We start from the raw sequence: 17500 nt of genomic DNA on the forward strand, positions 1-17500 counted from the left end.
ATTCTCTTATTTGTTATATTAGTTAAAGTTATACCCGATTATACTCTGATCATTATTCAGCAATTAACCATAATTAACTATCAGCAAAATTACATATGAATTATGTTTCTGTGGTCACAAATTACAACACTTAATACCATTTCTCTTATTCGGAATTATGCATAATGATGGGTTGGTGACACATTTTTTGTCTTTCACATTCCTGCAACCACAGAGACACTAATCTGCCAAGGTTGAAGTTGGATCATGTCTATGCACATAAAATCCAGATATGATAATAATTTCCATTACACAACTCTCATTTAATATATTAATGAGACTTTTACATTGGTTGATATCTTTGATTAACAACACAAATTATTTACTGTTAGCAAAAGCACAAATAGAGACCTTTTGCCTGCATTTCACCTGTATTTATGTATACATCTATCTGCCTAGCACTTTTACTTTGAATTTTTATGTTCATTTAAGTGTTTGTTTTACAGTATGTTTCGCACTAAGTACCAAAGCAATTTCCTAATATTGTATACCTTCTCAACATTTGGCAATAAAACCCTTTCTGATTCTGATTCTTTTACCATCTCTCGGATGTAAAAGATGTATTTCCACCTCTTTTGACATAACATACACATACACAGTCAGTCGAGCTCTAATCCAGTTCCTTCAAATAATAATTTACCTTGCAGGGGTGCAGGAAAGCACAGAACTCAGTATGAAACATTTAAGTGAAGTCATACGAATGTTGGTGAGGCGGATAGCTCTGATTGAAGTTACAACCTCTGCAGTCAGTCTGGGGTTCTGGAACTCATATAGAAGGACCAACAGATCCATCAGCTCTTCTGGTGGTTGTGGCTTGTTAAGCTCTAGTATCAAAAGAACACATACTACATGAAAATGTGCAATATGGGTTGCCATACACCAATTACAGACACAATTTCTATCTTTAGAGTTCATTTATCTCATATCACATAAATGTTTACAAGTGAATCTGAGTTTTATGTTCAGTTTCTTGTTTTCTAATACTTTTGTAAAGTTCTAACGATAAATATATGTTTTGTAACTGTTAAAGCTTTAGCAATTACAGAACATTACTCTGTAGGCAGATTAAGTACTTTGTTTCACAAGAGAACGTTTTTTTGTTGTTGTTGTTGTTGTTGTTGTTTTTTTACCTCTAACAAGGTATTTCCTAATGGCATGGGTGATCTGGGCCACAGTGGTGCTTTGAATGCTGCAGCCAAGTTGTTGGAGAAGCACACGGTTACCATAGTGCAATAGCCCACCCATGAAGATAGGGTACAGCTCAAAAGGTTGACGTTCACTGTACTGCTGTTGCTGTGGGCCATGGACTCCTACAAGGTTTTGCTCTACCTGGTCAAGGACATCCTCGTTGTAGCTATCCTCAGTGTGGAACAGCTCAGCTGCCATGGTTCTGGCTATACTGCCTTTGTTGAGACTGCTGATTTTCTCATAGAGCTTTGGAAAAAGCTTAAGAAGATTGAATACTGCAAAAATTCGGAGGGGAATTAACTTAGAAAAGATGTTAACAAGGGCATTGACATCCTCACTTGCCTGACCAATGGCCACAGATACTTTCTTGGTGAGCTTCTCAAGAGCGGATTTGTTCTCTCCTAGAACGACATAGAGTGCTGCCAGGTATTCTTGCATGGCTGGGACAGCAAACACATACTGCTTCTCATTGTTTTCCCTTAGGTCTTGTGATATCGATTTACCACTTTCTATGGAAGGAGCCAAAAAGAAGTCTAGTACATCGGTGCGGAACATGGCCAGCTGATGAAGCTCCTCATCTGTCTTTGTCTTCCCTCCTATCCACTGCTCTAGTTCTGCTTCTGAGAAGGATGTGCGTTTGTATGTCACACCTTCAAATGCAAGCTTACCTACTGTACGGACAACATATAACATCAGAGAACTTTGGTGTTCCTGAATGGGCATGTCCGTCCCTGCTCCTGTACCGAGCACTTCACCCCCAAAATTGAGCCTGAGGAAACTTGTGTATATGCCAGTTAGAGTGCGGATGGGGGCTTTGGTATTGGTAAAACGCAGAAAGTGTAAGGTTGCACAAGTGAGCCAGCAGTACGATGGAAGGAAACATGCAGCAGCAAGTTGGCTTTCTCTCTGGAGGTTGAGGTAAAGCAGTTCTACAAGATCCTGGGCCTCTTGGTTATGTGCAGTGTCACTCTGCTTTAGAAGGCGACTGGTGAAGTACGCCCGCTGGCGTGATGGGTCATTAAAACCACGTATCTGTGCGTAACGAGTAACATACTTCTGAGGGATACAGTTCAAAGCAGACAGTCTTGTCGTAATCAAGATGCTGGCCTGTGAAACATATAAAGTAAACAATAAGTGCCATTTACAAACAGTGGGACTTACAATCTAACAAACAAGGCTGAAAATTCATACTACACTTCAGTTCAATTAAATTTTATTTATACAGCGCCGAAATCACAATAGTTGCCTCAAGGCATTTGGAACGACAAAGCTATCTGGATCTAAATTACTCGTTATACTTTCTTAAGAACATGATGTATTTGAAGTGTTTTAAGTTTTTATTTTCAACGGGTTTAAAATCATAATCCTCTGCCTAATAATCCCGCGCTTCTATATTCCAGTACTAGACAGAAGTGATTAACTTTTTAAGTCAAAGTTGGACTTAAGGCCACGACTGGTCAAATTTTCCAATCCTAACTGTTTGATTAATCCAAACAGACACATGCCGCCAGTAACATAACATCTCAAGTATAGGTCATAAAGGTACCAAACGGATGAACAGTCAGGGTGCAGCCTCCGTGTCTACCTGTTCATGTTTCTAAAGTAGAATTACTCTGGTAATCGGTTTAAAGTCGCTTTGCGCTTGTTTTCATCTTTATTTTGTGTTCACACCTAAAAACTAAGAGAATGATCAAAGGATGTAAAACGTAGTAGAACAAATCTCTCCTGGGATTAACTAACGTACTGCATTAAAAACTGCATGTGTTCAGTGTAATATGTGTAATATTAAAAATAATACGATTTTTTTTAATTATTAGCATACTTTTCTAAACTCACTCTTTTGCTAAATGTTACTTTTATTCATTTTGCTTGTAGTTTTAAATAAAAGACAAGAACCTGGTCAGATTTGAAATGAAACAAAAACCTGGAGTGGGGGTACATATTAGCTTTAGCCATTTTTTGTTTAATCACTACCTTTAGTTAACCCCTTTTGGTTTTTACTTACCTCAGGCAACAGATACTTTCTTAGCAGGTTTACCACAACTACACTTGGAGGCAGTCCCTCATTAGGATCACTGCAAAGCTCTGAGGCTCCAATTCGGAAATCCAGTTGCATCTTTTCCATTCCATTGAAAAGGAAGAGCACATCCTTGGCCTGTTTTCCCTCCCCACTTAGAAGGGGGTGTTTTTTCAGGTGTAGGTACTTCCTGCTCACCAGGTCTCTTAGAGACGTAACCCTGTGTAAAAGAGAATGTGAGTCTTTAGAATCATAAAATAACAATGTGACACTTTGGGTTGCCAAATTTATCAATCAAATGAAATTATAGAAGAATACAAAAAAAAAGATTGATTTTGCAATATTTTCAGATTATTTCGGAACTAGCACACTCCCAGTAACGCTGTTGGAAAATTTAAAAAAAGCATTCTTTTAATTCAAGGTTAGAGATGGTAAAGGCCAACATTTTGCTTCTTTTGCAGAAATGACTGCCTTCTCATAAAAGTTGACACTTGAAATCATGCAGCAAAACTGCTTTAACATGCAAGCACAATCATTCAGCTGATTTTGAAGTTGAATTTGTTGTTGAAGTTTATCTCAACATAGCGTTTACAGGCGGAAGAAACATTTTGCCACACATTATTTAGATGAAGTCCACCCACAAAGGCCTATCCAGCAGGCCTGGATGAAAAGGCATTTAGGCCAGGTCATCCACTAATTAGAAGGTTGTTGGACAATTGCTTCTGTTGAGCATTTCTGCAAAAATCACTAAGAATAGATTAGTGTAGTGTCTGTGATCATCTAGCCTGCTTCTGCTTGTTTAATGAGTTGTGCTGGCTTATTTCTATCCACGACTACACTGACATTATACTGTGAATGAATCTGAGCATTATCAGCTTAAATTCAAATTACTCTCTACCACAGTTGATTTAACTTAAGTCTTAACATAAACACTGCACTGTGCACCAGTCCAACACAGTGCTTCACTGTAAATCTGTTAGAGTACAGTAAGCCAACGTGTTTGTCCTGCACTAAACTGAAGAATATTTTCATTTAGCATATGAAAAACACAAAGTTAGTATAATTCAGTTCATTTTGCATGACGTTTCTCAATATCAAAAAGCAAAACTTCAAATTATATTCAGATCCAATATCTAATTTAACAAATGAGAACTTACAGTTTATCTGGCAAACTGTAGATAAATGACCTTAACAGATACTTGTTAAGCTCATAGAAATTTTGCTTTTGGAATTTTTCTGCCACTTAAAAGTAAATGATACTTGTATATAGTTGTTCCTCTTCAGTAGGACCGACTTTCATGTGTTACTGTTGATTCGGGCAAATTACTTTAACGTTTGAACGCTCAGTGACATGAAATAATAGTCTAAACCCAGGGAAGAATTCAATTCAACTAAATTCACGTTTTGGACCTGAGTGCAAAGCTACGCACATTGGGGAGGTTATCATGAGAAAACGTGCTCCAGGCCCAGTAACATCAGCAGCTCCTGTACAACAGAGTAGGGCTGTTCGATATAACGATATATATCGGATAACGATATAAAAACGTCTATCGTTTCATTTTATGCTATCGTTTGTTTCGTGGTGTCGCAAAATAAACTGTTTACGGCAATATTTTTTCATCGTTTTGATGGTCACTGTAGTGGCTATATTCATTTCTCTTTCTCTTATATTTAATATAGCCACACTACGGACGGACAAGCGCCTGTTTTTATGCATTGTCGTTAGCAACAACGACGGTAAAACCATCGCGTGTCCGCTTGTTTATTTTCCACATAAACCTTTCACAATAAAGCTCAAGATCCTGTTAAGACTTTTCAAAATGAACTGAATCACGTGAACGAGCAGATTATTTACAGATGAGAAGTAAAAACAGAGCCGCCAGGTGCTAAAAAATAAACCTTAGACTCAAACGTTAGAACAGGCTTTTCCCCACAGCACGCCGTGTAATAAATACAAAGAAAACGGCGGCCGTTACAACTTATGTCTAAAAATGTATAGTTTCATGCATCGGTTAAAACACTCGACTCCGGGTAAAGGACGCGCAGCTGGAAAGACTTCAAAGCAAGTCGAGCTGCCCGAGATTCACAGAATTTACAGAAAATTTTACATTTTTGTGATTTATATCGTTATCGGGACGATAGATGTCTTATATGAGATTTTGGTCATATCACACAGCCCTATGTGGGATTGTGTGTGTGTGTGTGTGTGGGGGGGGTGTCAGAAATGACTGAAAGATTAATAGGCTCTGTTTTGAGTTTTGTTCAAAAAGGAATGACTTCATATAGGGAAAAATATATATCACATATGCAGGACACCTTAAACTAGTTTTTTAAATAAGCAGCAAGGCAGAACAAAGTCGGGGCTGCATCAAGACACAAGAACTAAACCCCAATTCAACCAGACCCAGAGCAGGATTTAACCAAGACAGAACCAGAATCAAAACTAGATGATAGTAGCACTAAAATCATCATAGACCTGCACTACACTTATTTTTTAATTCTACCAAAGTCCACTATTTAGATTCAGAAACATTTATATAATTATTTAGCCTTGTTGTGCAAACAATCCTGCATAACTTAATAAATATAGAATTTGAAAAATAACAAACCTAAAAAGAAACACTAGGTACGAGATACATGAGGACCTATGATACGGTGATACTTTTGGTAAACAACCATTTGACTAACATGTTCGGTGCGAACTGTGAGGAGGCGCTATCTAACCTCTGAAGTGGCTGCAAATTATACCAGGGTTTTAGATGAATGCCCCCCCTGTGATTTTACCTGAACCCTGCGATTTTATTTTTAATCATTTTAACAGCAAATTGAAGAAAAGCCTTGACTCCGTTGCTCCACTCACCACCAAAAAGAACATGCATCACCATGGAGAAACGAAGAAGTCAAAAAACTTAAGGGCAGCAGAGAGGAGATGGAGGAAAAATTAAAATGCAATCAACCATCAAATACTTTGCGAGCAACTTAAAATGTACAATAATACACTAAGGAATTCAAGAAATTCATACTTTTCCAAAATAATTAGTAATAACAAAAATAATCCCAAGGTCCTCTTTTCTACCATAGATTATTTATTTAACCCAGGTTTTAACAGCTCCCAAAGAACCCCACAGACTCGCTCTGTGAGCAGTTTGCAGACCACTTCAGGGTAAAAATCAGCGCCATCAGATCTGATATTTTATCTTCTCGCAATATGATTTTAAACATATCTGAGGGCTCTATTGTATCTGAGGAGACACTGGACAGGTTTGTCGTGGTTAATGCTGAGAACCTTAAGAAAGTTCAAAGTGAGACCCACCACATGTCTTTTAGATCCAATCCCCTCTTTACTTTTTAAAACACTTTATGGATTTTTTGAAGTTGAGCTTGATGAATTGCTCTCTTCAGTTGGGTGTCTTCCCTGCTGCCTTTAAAACGGCAGTGGTGAGGCCCCTTCTGAAGAAGAGCAATTTGGATTGTAATGATTTTAATAACTACAGACCTGTATCCAACTTACCATTTTTAAGTCAAATTTTAGAAAAACTTGTTTTTATTCAGATTAATGATTTTCTAAATGATAGACAGATCCTGGAGATATTCCAGTCTGGATTTAGGGTGAACCACAGCACAGAGACTGCTCTCCTAAAGGTTTTAAATGATCTTAGATATAACTGGGACGCCCAAAAGCTCTCAGTCCTGGTGCTACTGGATCTAAGCGCAGCCTTTGATACAGTAGACCACGCTATTCTTTTAAACAGACTGAAACACATGGTGGGCCTCTCTGGTGCTGTACACAACTGGTTCACTTCCCATCTCTCAGACAGAACTTTTATGGTGAGTATGGATACATGCTCCTCTAAGATCCATAAAATGACTTGTGGTGTGCCCCGAGCGTCGGTTTTAGGCCCTGTACTTTTTAATTTGTATAAGCTCCCTCTTGGTGGTGTCATCAGGAGGCATGGAGTGAACTTCCACAGTTACGCTGATGATACTCAGCTGTACATCTCCGTGTCTCCTGATGACACCAGACCAATGGATGCCCTTTTTAACTGTATTCTAGATATAAAATCTTGGATGGCAGAAAACGTTTTACAGCTTAACCAGAACAAAACTGAAGTTTTAATCGTCGGTCCTGAGGCTCAGAGAGAGAAACTCTTGTCTAAATTACAGGCATTTTCACTATGTCCTTCGCTACAAGTGAAAAACCTGGGTGTTATTTTCGACTCTGAGCTTGGTTTTATCCCACATATTAAACATGTAACCAAAATTGGATTTTATCATCTAAAAAAATATAGCCAGAGTCCGCCCTACTCTCTCTCAGGCCAACATGGAGATGTTGATGCATGCTTTTATTACCAGTCGCATTGATTACTGTAATGCCCTGCTCTCTGGTCTTCCCAAAAAGAATATTTCTCCTTTACAACTTTTACAAAACTCTGCAGCTCGTGTGCTGACGAAGACCAGAGGGCGGACCCACATTACACCGGTTTTAGAATCGCTGCACTGGCTCCCCGTGTGTTTCAGGATCGATTTTAAAGTTCTTTTATTGGTTTTTAAATGTCTTAATGGTCTTGGGCCTTCTTATCTTTCAGATCTGCTTCTATCATATGAACCCTCGCAGACCCTGAGGTCCTCTGGTACTGGCCTTTTGATCGTTCCTAAAGTCAGGACACATACTCACGGAGAGGCAGCTTTTCAGTGGTATGGTCCTCGTCTGTGGAACAGCCTGCCGGAGGAGCTCAATGCCGCAGAGAACGTACATGTTTTTAAGAACAGGCTCAAGACCACCTTTTTAATTTAGCTTTTACTTAATGTTTATTTATTCGATGTTATCCTGTTATTCTATTTATATTATTAAATTAGGTCCTACATAATATTTATTGTATTTTATCTTTTTATTCTGTATATACTCTTATTAGGTCATATCTCCAGTGTTTCCTCGGAGGGGGCTCTCTGCACCGGGGTTGTGATCGACCGTGGCTGCTGCGGCTCTGTGGGTCTTCTCAGCCTGGCTGGGGGGCTTCTTTGCCTCCCTCCAGCTGTGTGCCCGGCCTGGAGGCTGCGGTCTGTGACCGGCTCCGCGTGATAGTGTTCCCTCACCTGGTTCATGTGTGCCCAGCCCAATTTTACTTTTCAAGTGTGTGTGTGTGTGTGTGTGTGTGTGGGGGGGGGGGGGGGGGGGTATGTATCCATGACCGCTTATGTTAATGAGAGTGTGGGGAGTGAATTGGAGGGCGGGATGGGGTGGGGTAGGCTGCTTTTAACTAGAGATGGCACGATACCACTTTTGTTATGTCCGATACCGATACCGATATCATAAATTTGGATATCTGCCGATACTGATATGAATCCGATATAGTGTTTTTTAATCAACAAAACTGTTTTTTAAATATCTTGCTGCATTTTATATAAGTTCATACTCAAGTTTAAAACAACAACTACACTAAATGCTATTCTGTTATACCTGTATGCAAAAAAAAAAAATTTCATAGTTCAGCAATACTGATCAATCTAATAAACTTAAACCTACACCATCCTCCCTATTCTGGTATTTTAAAGAGTACTTAGCATAAATATTAAGCAACCTAACTAATAGGGTTCCAACTCCCAGCAGCAACAAAAATAAATAAATAAAAAATAGGGAACCACCCCTCACGCTCCACCTCATGATGCTTAATCGACGTAATCAACCTTAATTTGATGCAGTGTGAAAAAAAATGCACAGAAATCAATTATTTTTCAAGAAATATTAAATAGATTCAACATCTTTCTTCAACAAAATTGCAGACTGCACAGATGGTACCTTCCCAAAGGAAAAAGTACTATAGCTTACTAGGGTATATATATTAGACTTAATAGTTACTATATACAGTAATGGACTTATATTCATTTTGCATCAAATTAAAACTTTGGGTGTCAGATAATTATTTATTAAAAGCTAGACATTTTAAATGAGAATAAGAAAGAAAAGTATGTCTTTGTGCCCCCTTTTCCCTGTTCATGCCCTATCGGCCCCCTTGGCTAAACTTTGCTAGATCCGCCCCTGCACAGTTACCAGCGTCAGCTACGTAGAAAAAGATCCTGGAGTAGAAAGTAATATTAAATACATTCTAACAACAGCTGATCAAGCTTAAACGTGCTGCTATTGTTCAGCTGCTGGTTTCCTCTTTCTGGTGCAAAGTGGGCCAAAAACAAAGAAGAGACACGGACTCGCGACAGAAAAGCCGATCAGCTGATCGTTAAGCAGTTTCATGATTGAAGTAGCAGCAAGAAGAGGCAGTCGCTCCATATATTGCTTGTTAAGCTTAACGCAGGAATGCTTTACAAACATTCAGAGATGGACTTACACACTTGCTTTACTTCTCTCGGGGATAACTTTGTCGGAGATGAAATGCCGGGTTGCTAGCGAAGCTCCACATGCTATCCAGACCACCGACAGGTCCCGCATGCCACAGCCGCTCTATCACATGATGCATACTGCTCCGACGTGCTAACGTTCTGAGGCGAGTTACGGCATGTTGCAAGTTTTGTGAGGTGCTTTCGTGATATTTAATGGATCGGATTACATTTTTTATTTTTCTCCGATATCCGATCCAGTAATTTAGGTCAGTATCGGACCGATACCGATACGTAATATCGAATCCGTCCATCTCTACTTTTAACCATGTAAAGCACTTTGTGCTACATTTCTGTATGAAAAGTGCTTTATAAATAAAGATTGATTGATTGATGTCTGTCTCACCTGCTCTTGTTCCCTCTCTGTTCTGTCCTCATTCTCCTCTCTCTCTCCCTCTCTGTTCCTCTCTCTCTCCCTCTCTGCTCCTCTCTCTCCCTCTCTGTTCCTCTCTCTCTCTTTGTGCTGACAATCAAACCAAACACCAACATCATCAAATATACAGTTGAAACCAGATATTTAAACACTCTTCAGATAAAAACACTTTTTTAATTGTAACATCAAATCAGACTAAATGTTTATTTTTTTTTAGATTGATAAATATAAAAAACATATTTGTTAACTTTAAGAGTAAAGAGAGAAACTATCTGTATTTCTTAATTGCAAATGGCACCAAATTGTATTCCAAACTGAGCCACACTTATGGAGCTCCACAATTCTTTTCCTGGTGTTTTGGTTGACATCTCTTGATTTTCCCATGTCACAGAAACAGGCTCTGTGTTTTGCCTTATATGCATCTGCAGGTGTGCCACCAATTTACTCACATGGACTCTACTAACCTATCAGAAGCTTCTTCAGCTCAGAATGGAATCATCTGCAGTTTTCTTATTAATTAACAATAAACTTAGTGTATATGTACTCCTAAATTTGATGAAAGTGATAAAAAATAGAAGCTCTGTCTCTCTTTATTCTGACATTTAATTAATTCAAAAGATATTTCAATATTTATTTGCCCAAAACAAAACAAGTTTACTCTAAATTGATGTTGTACAGTAAAAAATGTTCTTGTGTTTTGCTTGTTTTGCATAGGAATATACTGAACAAAATACAAAGCATAATGTATAAAATAACATCTACCAGAGTTTTTTCTTTGAAAGAAGCCCCTTATGTCCATTCTTGTATATCAGTACATTACTGAAACCAATTTATTTAGCCGTGGAGGGTAACAACTGAAAATATGAAATAAACACACGTAAGCTAAGACTCTCTAAAGAAACAGCATTGTTGTTGTTCGGCTTTTCATTTCGCCATTTGTTGATTCACTTGAAGAGAAGTAACGTAATATGGGTCAAGTGATCAGTTTGACATCAATCTTTTGTGATACACCGTCATATTTACATTATTTGTACAGTACGAATGATTTGCTTTGGTACCTGGTCGAACTTCAGTTCTCCTCTGTCTGCCTGGCTCCGTTTCTCCAACAGGCAGCAGCTGCCCCCGCCCCCTCGCTCAGTCACTTAGTGTCTGAGCTCGGATCATACCAATATTAGGGGGGATTTATGCACAGTCGTAAATTCCCACAGTGTGCGCTATGTGCTTCGAATATTGTGTGTAGTTTTTGTTTTATACAGTTGTCAGAAAGGCATCTAACTATGAAAAATTACACTCCAAAAGACCCCGGGCTTCTGACAAAACAACCCGGGCTTAAGCCCAGTAAGCCCCCCCCCCCGCTCCGCCAATGATGACAACCCGTTTAATATTATCTTAGGTAATACAAGAAAAAAATAAAAACAAAAAGGATTCTTGAGGTCGTGCTATGCTTGCTGTGACTTGGTATTTACTGATTAAATAGTAGCAGAAGGTAGGCTAACACTTATATATCTTGGAAAACCAAAATGCATTTGGCACAGTGCATTCAGATCATAATTCTGATTGCAAAAGCTGCCAGACAGGACAGAATGAAAAAAATATATATAAATGAAAATGTACTTACATTCCTTATAAAGTGTTCAGTGTTGTGAACTACTTCATCTGCTAGCAAGGGTATGAGCTGTGTGGCTGCATCTCTCATACAGACGGTCTGTATTTAATCTCATAGTAATTTGTAATATGCATCAGTATACAGGTATCAATTTTACTGACAACCCTAGTAATTGTACTATGTTTGTTGTAATTTTGATCTCCTGAAATCAATGTGTATGTGTGCGTGTGTACAGGAGTGTGGAGGATAATTCAGAATAATGCACGAGGGTTAACAAAGAAACAATTTGGTGGTTATTTGTTAGCCTGCTATGAATGCAATCTTTGCAACAACTTTAAATGAGTCTAAAACCATAAATTTGCTGATGCTGGCTTGTCCCAAATATGATTACATGGAAAGCTAATAGTGGATAGAGAACTACCTTTTTCCTGCTGAGTTCTCCTGCACTTTAACTGAAAGGCGATTAAGGCAGAGTTAAAAGCATTCATAATGTTAAACTAAATAAAAGAAAATAGATGTAATGTGCAAACTAAAACACTGTTTGTCAGAGATTTAAAATGTATATTAGGACCTAAGAAAATAAAAATGATAAGTATAACAACCAGTACATTAAATCCCAATCAATAAAGTTGTGCCTCTATAAATTTTCTACATGTGATAAAAAGTAAGAGAACCATCTTACTTTGACAGTTGACTGAGGTCCTCACAAGAGAAAGGAATCAGCAGCTGAAAGTGGCTCAGAGTGGTGCCAGCACACCAATCTAGCACCAGCTTTCGGACCACTGTACTTTTCCCTGTTCCCACAGCACCATAGATGAGGACATTGAGCCCCCGGCCATCACTCCAGGTATCAGTGTGCTGAAACAGCTGTTCCACAGTTACAGAGCGATTACAGTGTGTTTGGGTTTGGAATGGAGAGCCGAGTAGTCCTGCCCTCTCCTCAGCATCAGTTTCAAGGATCAGTGGGTCGACATGCATGGTCTCAGGGCTGAAGAAACCTCCAAACTGTTTTTCCTCCTGAGGAAGGTGGCTAAACCATAGGAGGAGCTTTCTCTTGTGGATCTCTATTGGGTCTATAGAGAGAAAGAAAAAGAAGGTGTTTTTATTCTTTAAGTGGTGGATTTTCTCAGATGTGATGAAACCTTATTAAAGTGGTAATGCAATAATTAATTTAATACAATGATCAAATTGAATCTGTTTTATCCTGATGTACAGTGCTGTGAAAAAGTCTTTTCCTCCTTCCTTTTTGGACTCTGACCTTGAGTTTGAGATCACTGAGATCCACACTACTCAAATGTTTTAGTATACACAGTACTGTGCAAAAGTTTAAAGCAGGCGTGAAAAAATGCTGTAAACAATGAATGCTTTCAGAAATATAAATGATTGTTTATTCGCCCCAAATGTATTCTTGTAGCAGGACAATGACCCCAAACATACAGCCAAAGTCATTAAGAGCTATCTTCAGTGTGAAGAAGAACAAAAAGTACTGGAAGTGATGGTATGGCCCCCACAGAGCCCTGATCTCAACATCATTGAGTGTGTCTGGGATTACATGGAGAGACAGAAAGGTGCGAGGAAACATCCACAGAAGATCTGTGCTTAGTTTTCCAAGATGTTTGGAACAACCTACCAGCCGAGTTCCTTCAAAAACTGTTTGCAAGTGTACCTAGAAGAATTGATGCTGTTTTGAAGGCAAAGGGTGGTCACACCAAATCTTGATTTGATTTCAATTTCGCTTTTGTACATTCACTGCATTTTGTTGATTAGTCAAAGTCAAATTACACTTTATTGTCATCTCCGCTATATACAGTACAGTATATAGAGAGACGAGATGACAAGGCTCCAGGTGCATCAGTGTAAAAACAAACAAATATAACAAGAGTAGAAAATAAATATACAATTCAGGACTAGGGGCAAAGGGATCAGTAACAATTTATTTGAAATTTACAATTTACAGTTTGACGCTTAAGGTCACCTTGAAGTGATTTAAAGTGACCAGTGTAGCAACTTGTAAACATGAGCAGAATTCTTGAGAGTAATGACTGTCCATAAGCAGCATCTGCATTACAAAGGCAGTGTACGGGGAGTGCAATAGAGTTAGTTAACTGTTTGTTTGTTTGTTTGTTTGTTTGTTTGTTTGTTTGTTTGTTTGTGTGTGTGTGTGTGTGTGTGTGTGTGTGTGTGTGTGTGTGTGTGTGTGTGTGTGTGTGTGTGTGTGTGTGTGTGTGTGTGTGTGTGTGGGTGGGTGGGTGGGTGGTGGGAGAGCCGGTAGTGAGATTGATGGCTTGCGGGAAAAAGCTATTTCGCAGTCTGGAGGATCGGGACCCGATGCTGTGAAAGCGTCTGCTGGATGGAAGCATCGGCACTTTTGATTAACACTTTCATTTTTGAAAGCATTCTTTGTTTACAGCATTTTTTCTCACCAGCCTAAAACTTTTGCACAGTGCTGTATACCTAGGGTATCCATTTGAAACTCCACCCGAGTTATTGTATTCATAAACTTGGGTGTTCATGTCGCCCTCCCACCCAGTAGGGTAACAAGAACACCCCAGTCTATTACGGCTAAGTGATGTACAACAACAATGTACAATGTAAAACCACTTTGTAAAAAATGAAAGGGCAAAAGGCCCATATTGCAGGCCTTATTTTGTAACAAGGAAATACCATCATTGTACTGTTCTACAAAGTACTGTGACATTACTACCAAACAATTGACTGATATTGCATTTAAGAGACAATAACTGAGAAAATGAACTGAAGTGTGGACCTGGTTCTAAAGAGTTTGAGGTAGTAAACTTCCTGCAGTAAAAACCAGAGACTGGCCAGGGTGCAGCCTCCATTCCCATCTGCCACATCCTCCATGTTTTGAGTAGATGACTCATCTGTCTGGAAAAAATAATGCATCATGCCAATTAGTTCAGCTGTTGCTTACAACCTTAATAAAATACACATGCACAGAGAACAACATTTCAAGCACAACTTGCTTTCATTACTTTGCTGCTTACTTAATCTGATAATCACGCTAAGGAATAACATGTAGGAACAAGCTGTTGTTTGCATATTGCAGCAGATATAAGTTATTACACCTCCAAAGCACTGACTTTTACGCAACTGCACACAATTAATATAAACACAAATGAAACCTGTCTACTTTTGCTCTGAGAAACTTCCTGCAAGGTTCCTAAGAATTCTGTTGGGTCTTTATTACAAACAAAGAAAACAATGGAAATATGAACCAGTTTAAATGAATGACACCAGTCGTCGTTTACAAAAAAGTGAAATTCATAAAACGATTAACAGCATATTAATATTATTCTGCATAATACTTTGCATTTGCATTAACATTTGCCACAAGTAGATGGTGGTTCTTTACTACATCCCATTGTGGAAAATAGTCACATCAACTATTGTATGGACAATGTCTCTACACAGCCTAACATACCTCAACTTCTTGCACATTTTTCACACACTCAACAGAAACATTGAGCAAAGCCTGTTTCTATGAGTGCTGACATAAAGATGAAACTAACTTTCCAGTGACTACACATGTAGTCACTGGTCCTAAGTTATGACATGTCCTAGCAGTTTACACACCTTCCACTACTTATTTAACAAGCCGAAATGCAGAAGCAGTGTGTAAATCAGTAAGTACATAAGTACACTCCATGATTCAGTAGCTTGTTGATCCTCTTTTGGCAACACGCACGCATGCACACACACACATACACACACACACACACACACACAGAGTGAGGTGCCGTTTGATCGGTGATATTGCACACTGACTAAGGGGGGTGCTGTTGCTACTATAATAAATACAGTTATAATAAATACAGTTTATAGAAGTAGTCAAAGGAGCTTGCAAAGAAAAGCATCTGGACTTCTTTAAGTTACTTGAAGACATTTCACCTCTCATCCGAGAAGCTTCTTCAGTTCTAAGGTCAAATGGTGGGGAGTCCCAGATTATCTGGGACATGCAGACTGGGCAGACTGGGAATGGACGACCAACCTTCCGGTTAGTAAGTGACCTGTTCTAAATTGACTGTACTGTTACATTTAGCAGTGAATCCAAATGACAGTGAGTCTCATTCCCTCGCTCTGAAACTCCCGCTATCGCCATATTTTTCCCTATATGGTAGTATATAAAAAGACATAGTATATAAACAGTGTGCTGGGTAGAAAAATTTTCCAGTTGGGAGGGTGGAATTAATGATGCATTTGCGCTGTGTGGGAGAAAAATAACTCACAGTGAATTATCTGCAGGACAGCTTAAGATATGCCCTTTTAACCGTCGTACATAGAAATATATCGAGTATATTCGATATATCGTACATCCCCACTACTATGCCAGGGCCTTTAAGTCACTAGGCATCAAGGTTCAGTTAATCACCAACCTGTGGGGGAGGAGATTCATCCTTTTCTGCTGCTTCTTTGTCTCGGGAAGTTTTCTGTTAACAGTTAAAGCATAAAGTCACACAACTGATGCAAAAACAATCTTACATCTGCATACATCTGCATGCATTTGTTTTCTTAAGACTCAAGACGTTTATTGTCATTTCGTATGGTGTTACCCAGCCTGAAACGAAATACTGTTTCTCACCAAATTCCACAAGATGTCTTTATTTAACACGTCACCAGCCCCCTTTGTGATAGCCTTCATATTTATTTAGACATATTTTGGTATTTCTAAGAATATAATAACTCTGCTTAGACTACATATAGCGTCTGCGTCTCTTCTGCAAATGCCACTGTCTCATAGCTAACAATCATGCAAACTACACATAAAATACAATAAGACATACCACCGTCTTATCGTTCGTCTCCCGACCACACGTTGTCCAGGAAAGTAGCTTAACGCATGCAGTATGCCGTTTCCTTTTAGGTTTTCAAATTTTCAAATTTGTCCAGTATCATTAAGGACTTGACACACAGAAACATATGTATCACACCGACTGTCATTCTTCCGCTTCACCGTCGATGAGTTTCATGTTTCAACTTCCGGTAGTGCTGACGACAAGCAGTCGAAAACGTAACTCTTATCCACCTTTCCATAACCTCGATCGAAAACATCAAGGAAGATCAAGGTCGAGGAAATGTGTGTCGGAAAAATCACGAGGGCTAAGAAGTGCAACGTAATAAAAATCTGACCAACTAAAGTACGCAATTTCCCTATTTGCTAGTTTGTACTTAGTAAGTTCACTCGGGAGTCTAGACTTCCATGGGAGGACGCGGGCGTGATGACATCACAGCTCAGCTCCAGCGATTTATTGGAGTGGCTGGAGTTACAATGGAAACACGGGTAACTACTAGAAGTATTTAAAAACATTCATAGATAGATAGCTATTTCTCTATATATCTATATATCTTGTCTTTAGAAAACCTCCTTGCCATTATTCATATTCATGACCATTATTAGTTGTCTTCTAACATTAAAAAAAATCTTTCACTATGTCAACAGGCTTCATACAGTTGAGCAAATCACTAAGTGATTAAAGCACTAACTTTATTTCTCTTAATGAAAACATGCATGTTCAATCATCCAGGTAAGCAAAACCCAAAAAATTAAGTCTAAATTTTAATTCTAATGAAGTCATTTAGCTTCAATCAATTATATAGAACAGGAGTAGTGAAAAATAAGGAGAAAAAAGGGCTTTGTTTTCTGTTGCCTATATTGTAGATGCTGACTTTGCCTCCTAATTGAAACAGCAAATGAGTACGGTCAGGGGTTACAATGGGATTCAGGAGGTGGAGAAACCCTAAAATTGGTTGTATTGGTTGGCTAAGCATGGGGAAAAGAACGCCAGCTGACAAGAATTTCTATATTGAGCTCCAGTAGGTTTCCTTTTTGTACAGGCTGTGATCAACTGATTTGTGCTGCTGCTGTTCA

The 17500-nt window shown here is 38.8% G+C and overlaps 1 protein-coding gene across 2 annotated transcripts in view; it reads right to left on the minus strand.

Moving 5' to 3' along the window:
* The window catches only part of nlrx1 (NLR family member X1), a 29434-nt gene extending 12581 nt beyond the window's left edge, over positions 1 to 16853 (minus strand). For both annotated transcript variants that reach the window (XM_026192122.1, XM_026192121.1), the window contains exons 1-7: positions 16416 to 16853; positions 16008 to 16061; positions 14381 to 14499; positions 12296 to 12686; positions 3233 to 3464; positions 1170 to 2334; positions 680 to 863 (exon numbers count right to left, since the gene is read on the minus strand). In XM_026192122.1, coding sequence (XP_026047907.1) covers positions 680 to 863; positions 1170 to 2334; positions 3233 to 3464; positions 12296 to 12686; positions 14381 to 14499; positions 16008 to 16027 — 2111 coding nt within the window. In that variant the 5' untranslated portion in view covers positions 16028 to 16061; positions 16416 to 16853. The remainder of the gene's footprint in view (positions 1 to 679; positions 864 to 1169; positions 2335 to 3232; positions 3465 to 12295; positions 12687 to 14380; positions 14500 to 16007; positions 16062 to 16415) is intronic.
* Positions 16854 to 17500: the final 647 nt, after the last annotated feature.

Source organism: Astatotilapia calliptera, chromosome 14 (assembly GCF_900246225.1).
Source record: "Astatotilapia calliptera chromosome 14, fAstCal1.2, whole genome shotgun sequence".
In the NCBI taxonomy this organism is placed as follows: Eukaryota; Metazoa; Chordata; class Actinopteri; order Cichliformes; family Cichlidae; genus Astatotilapia; species Astatotilapia calliptera.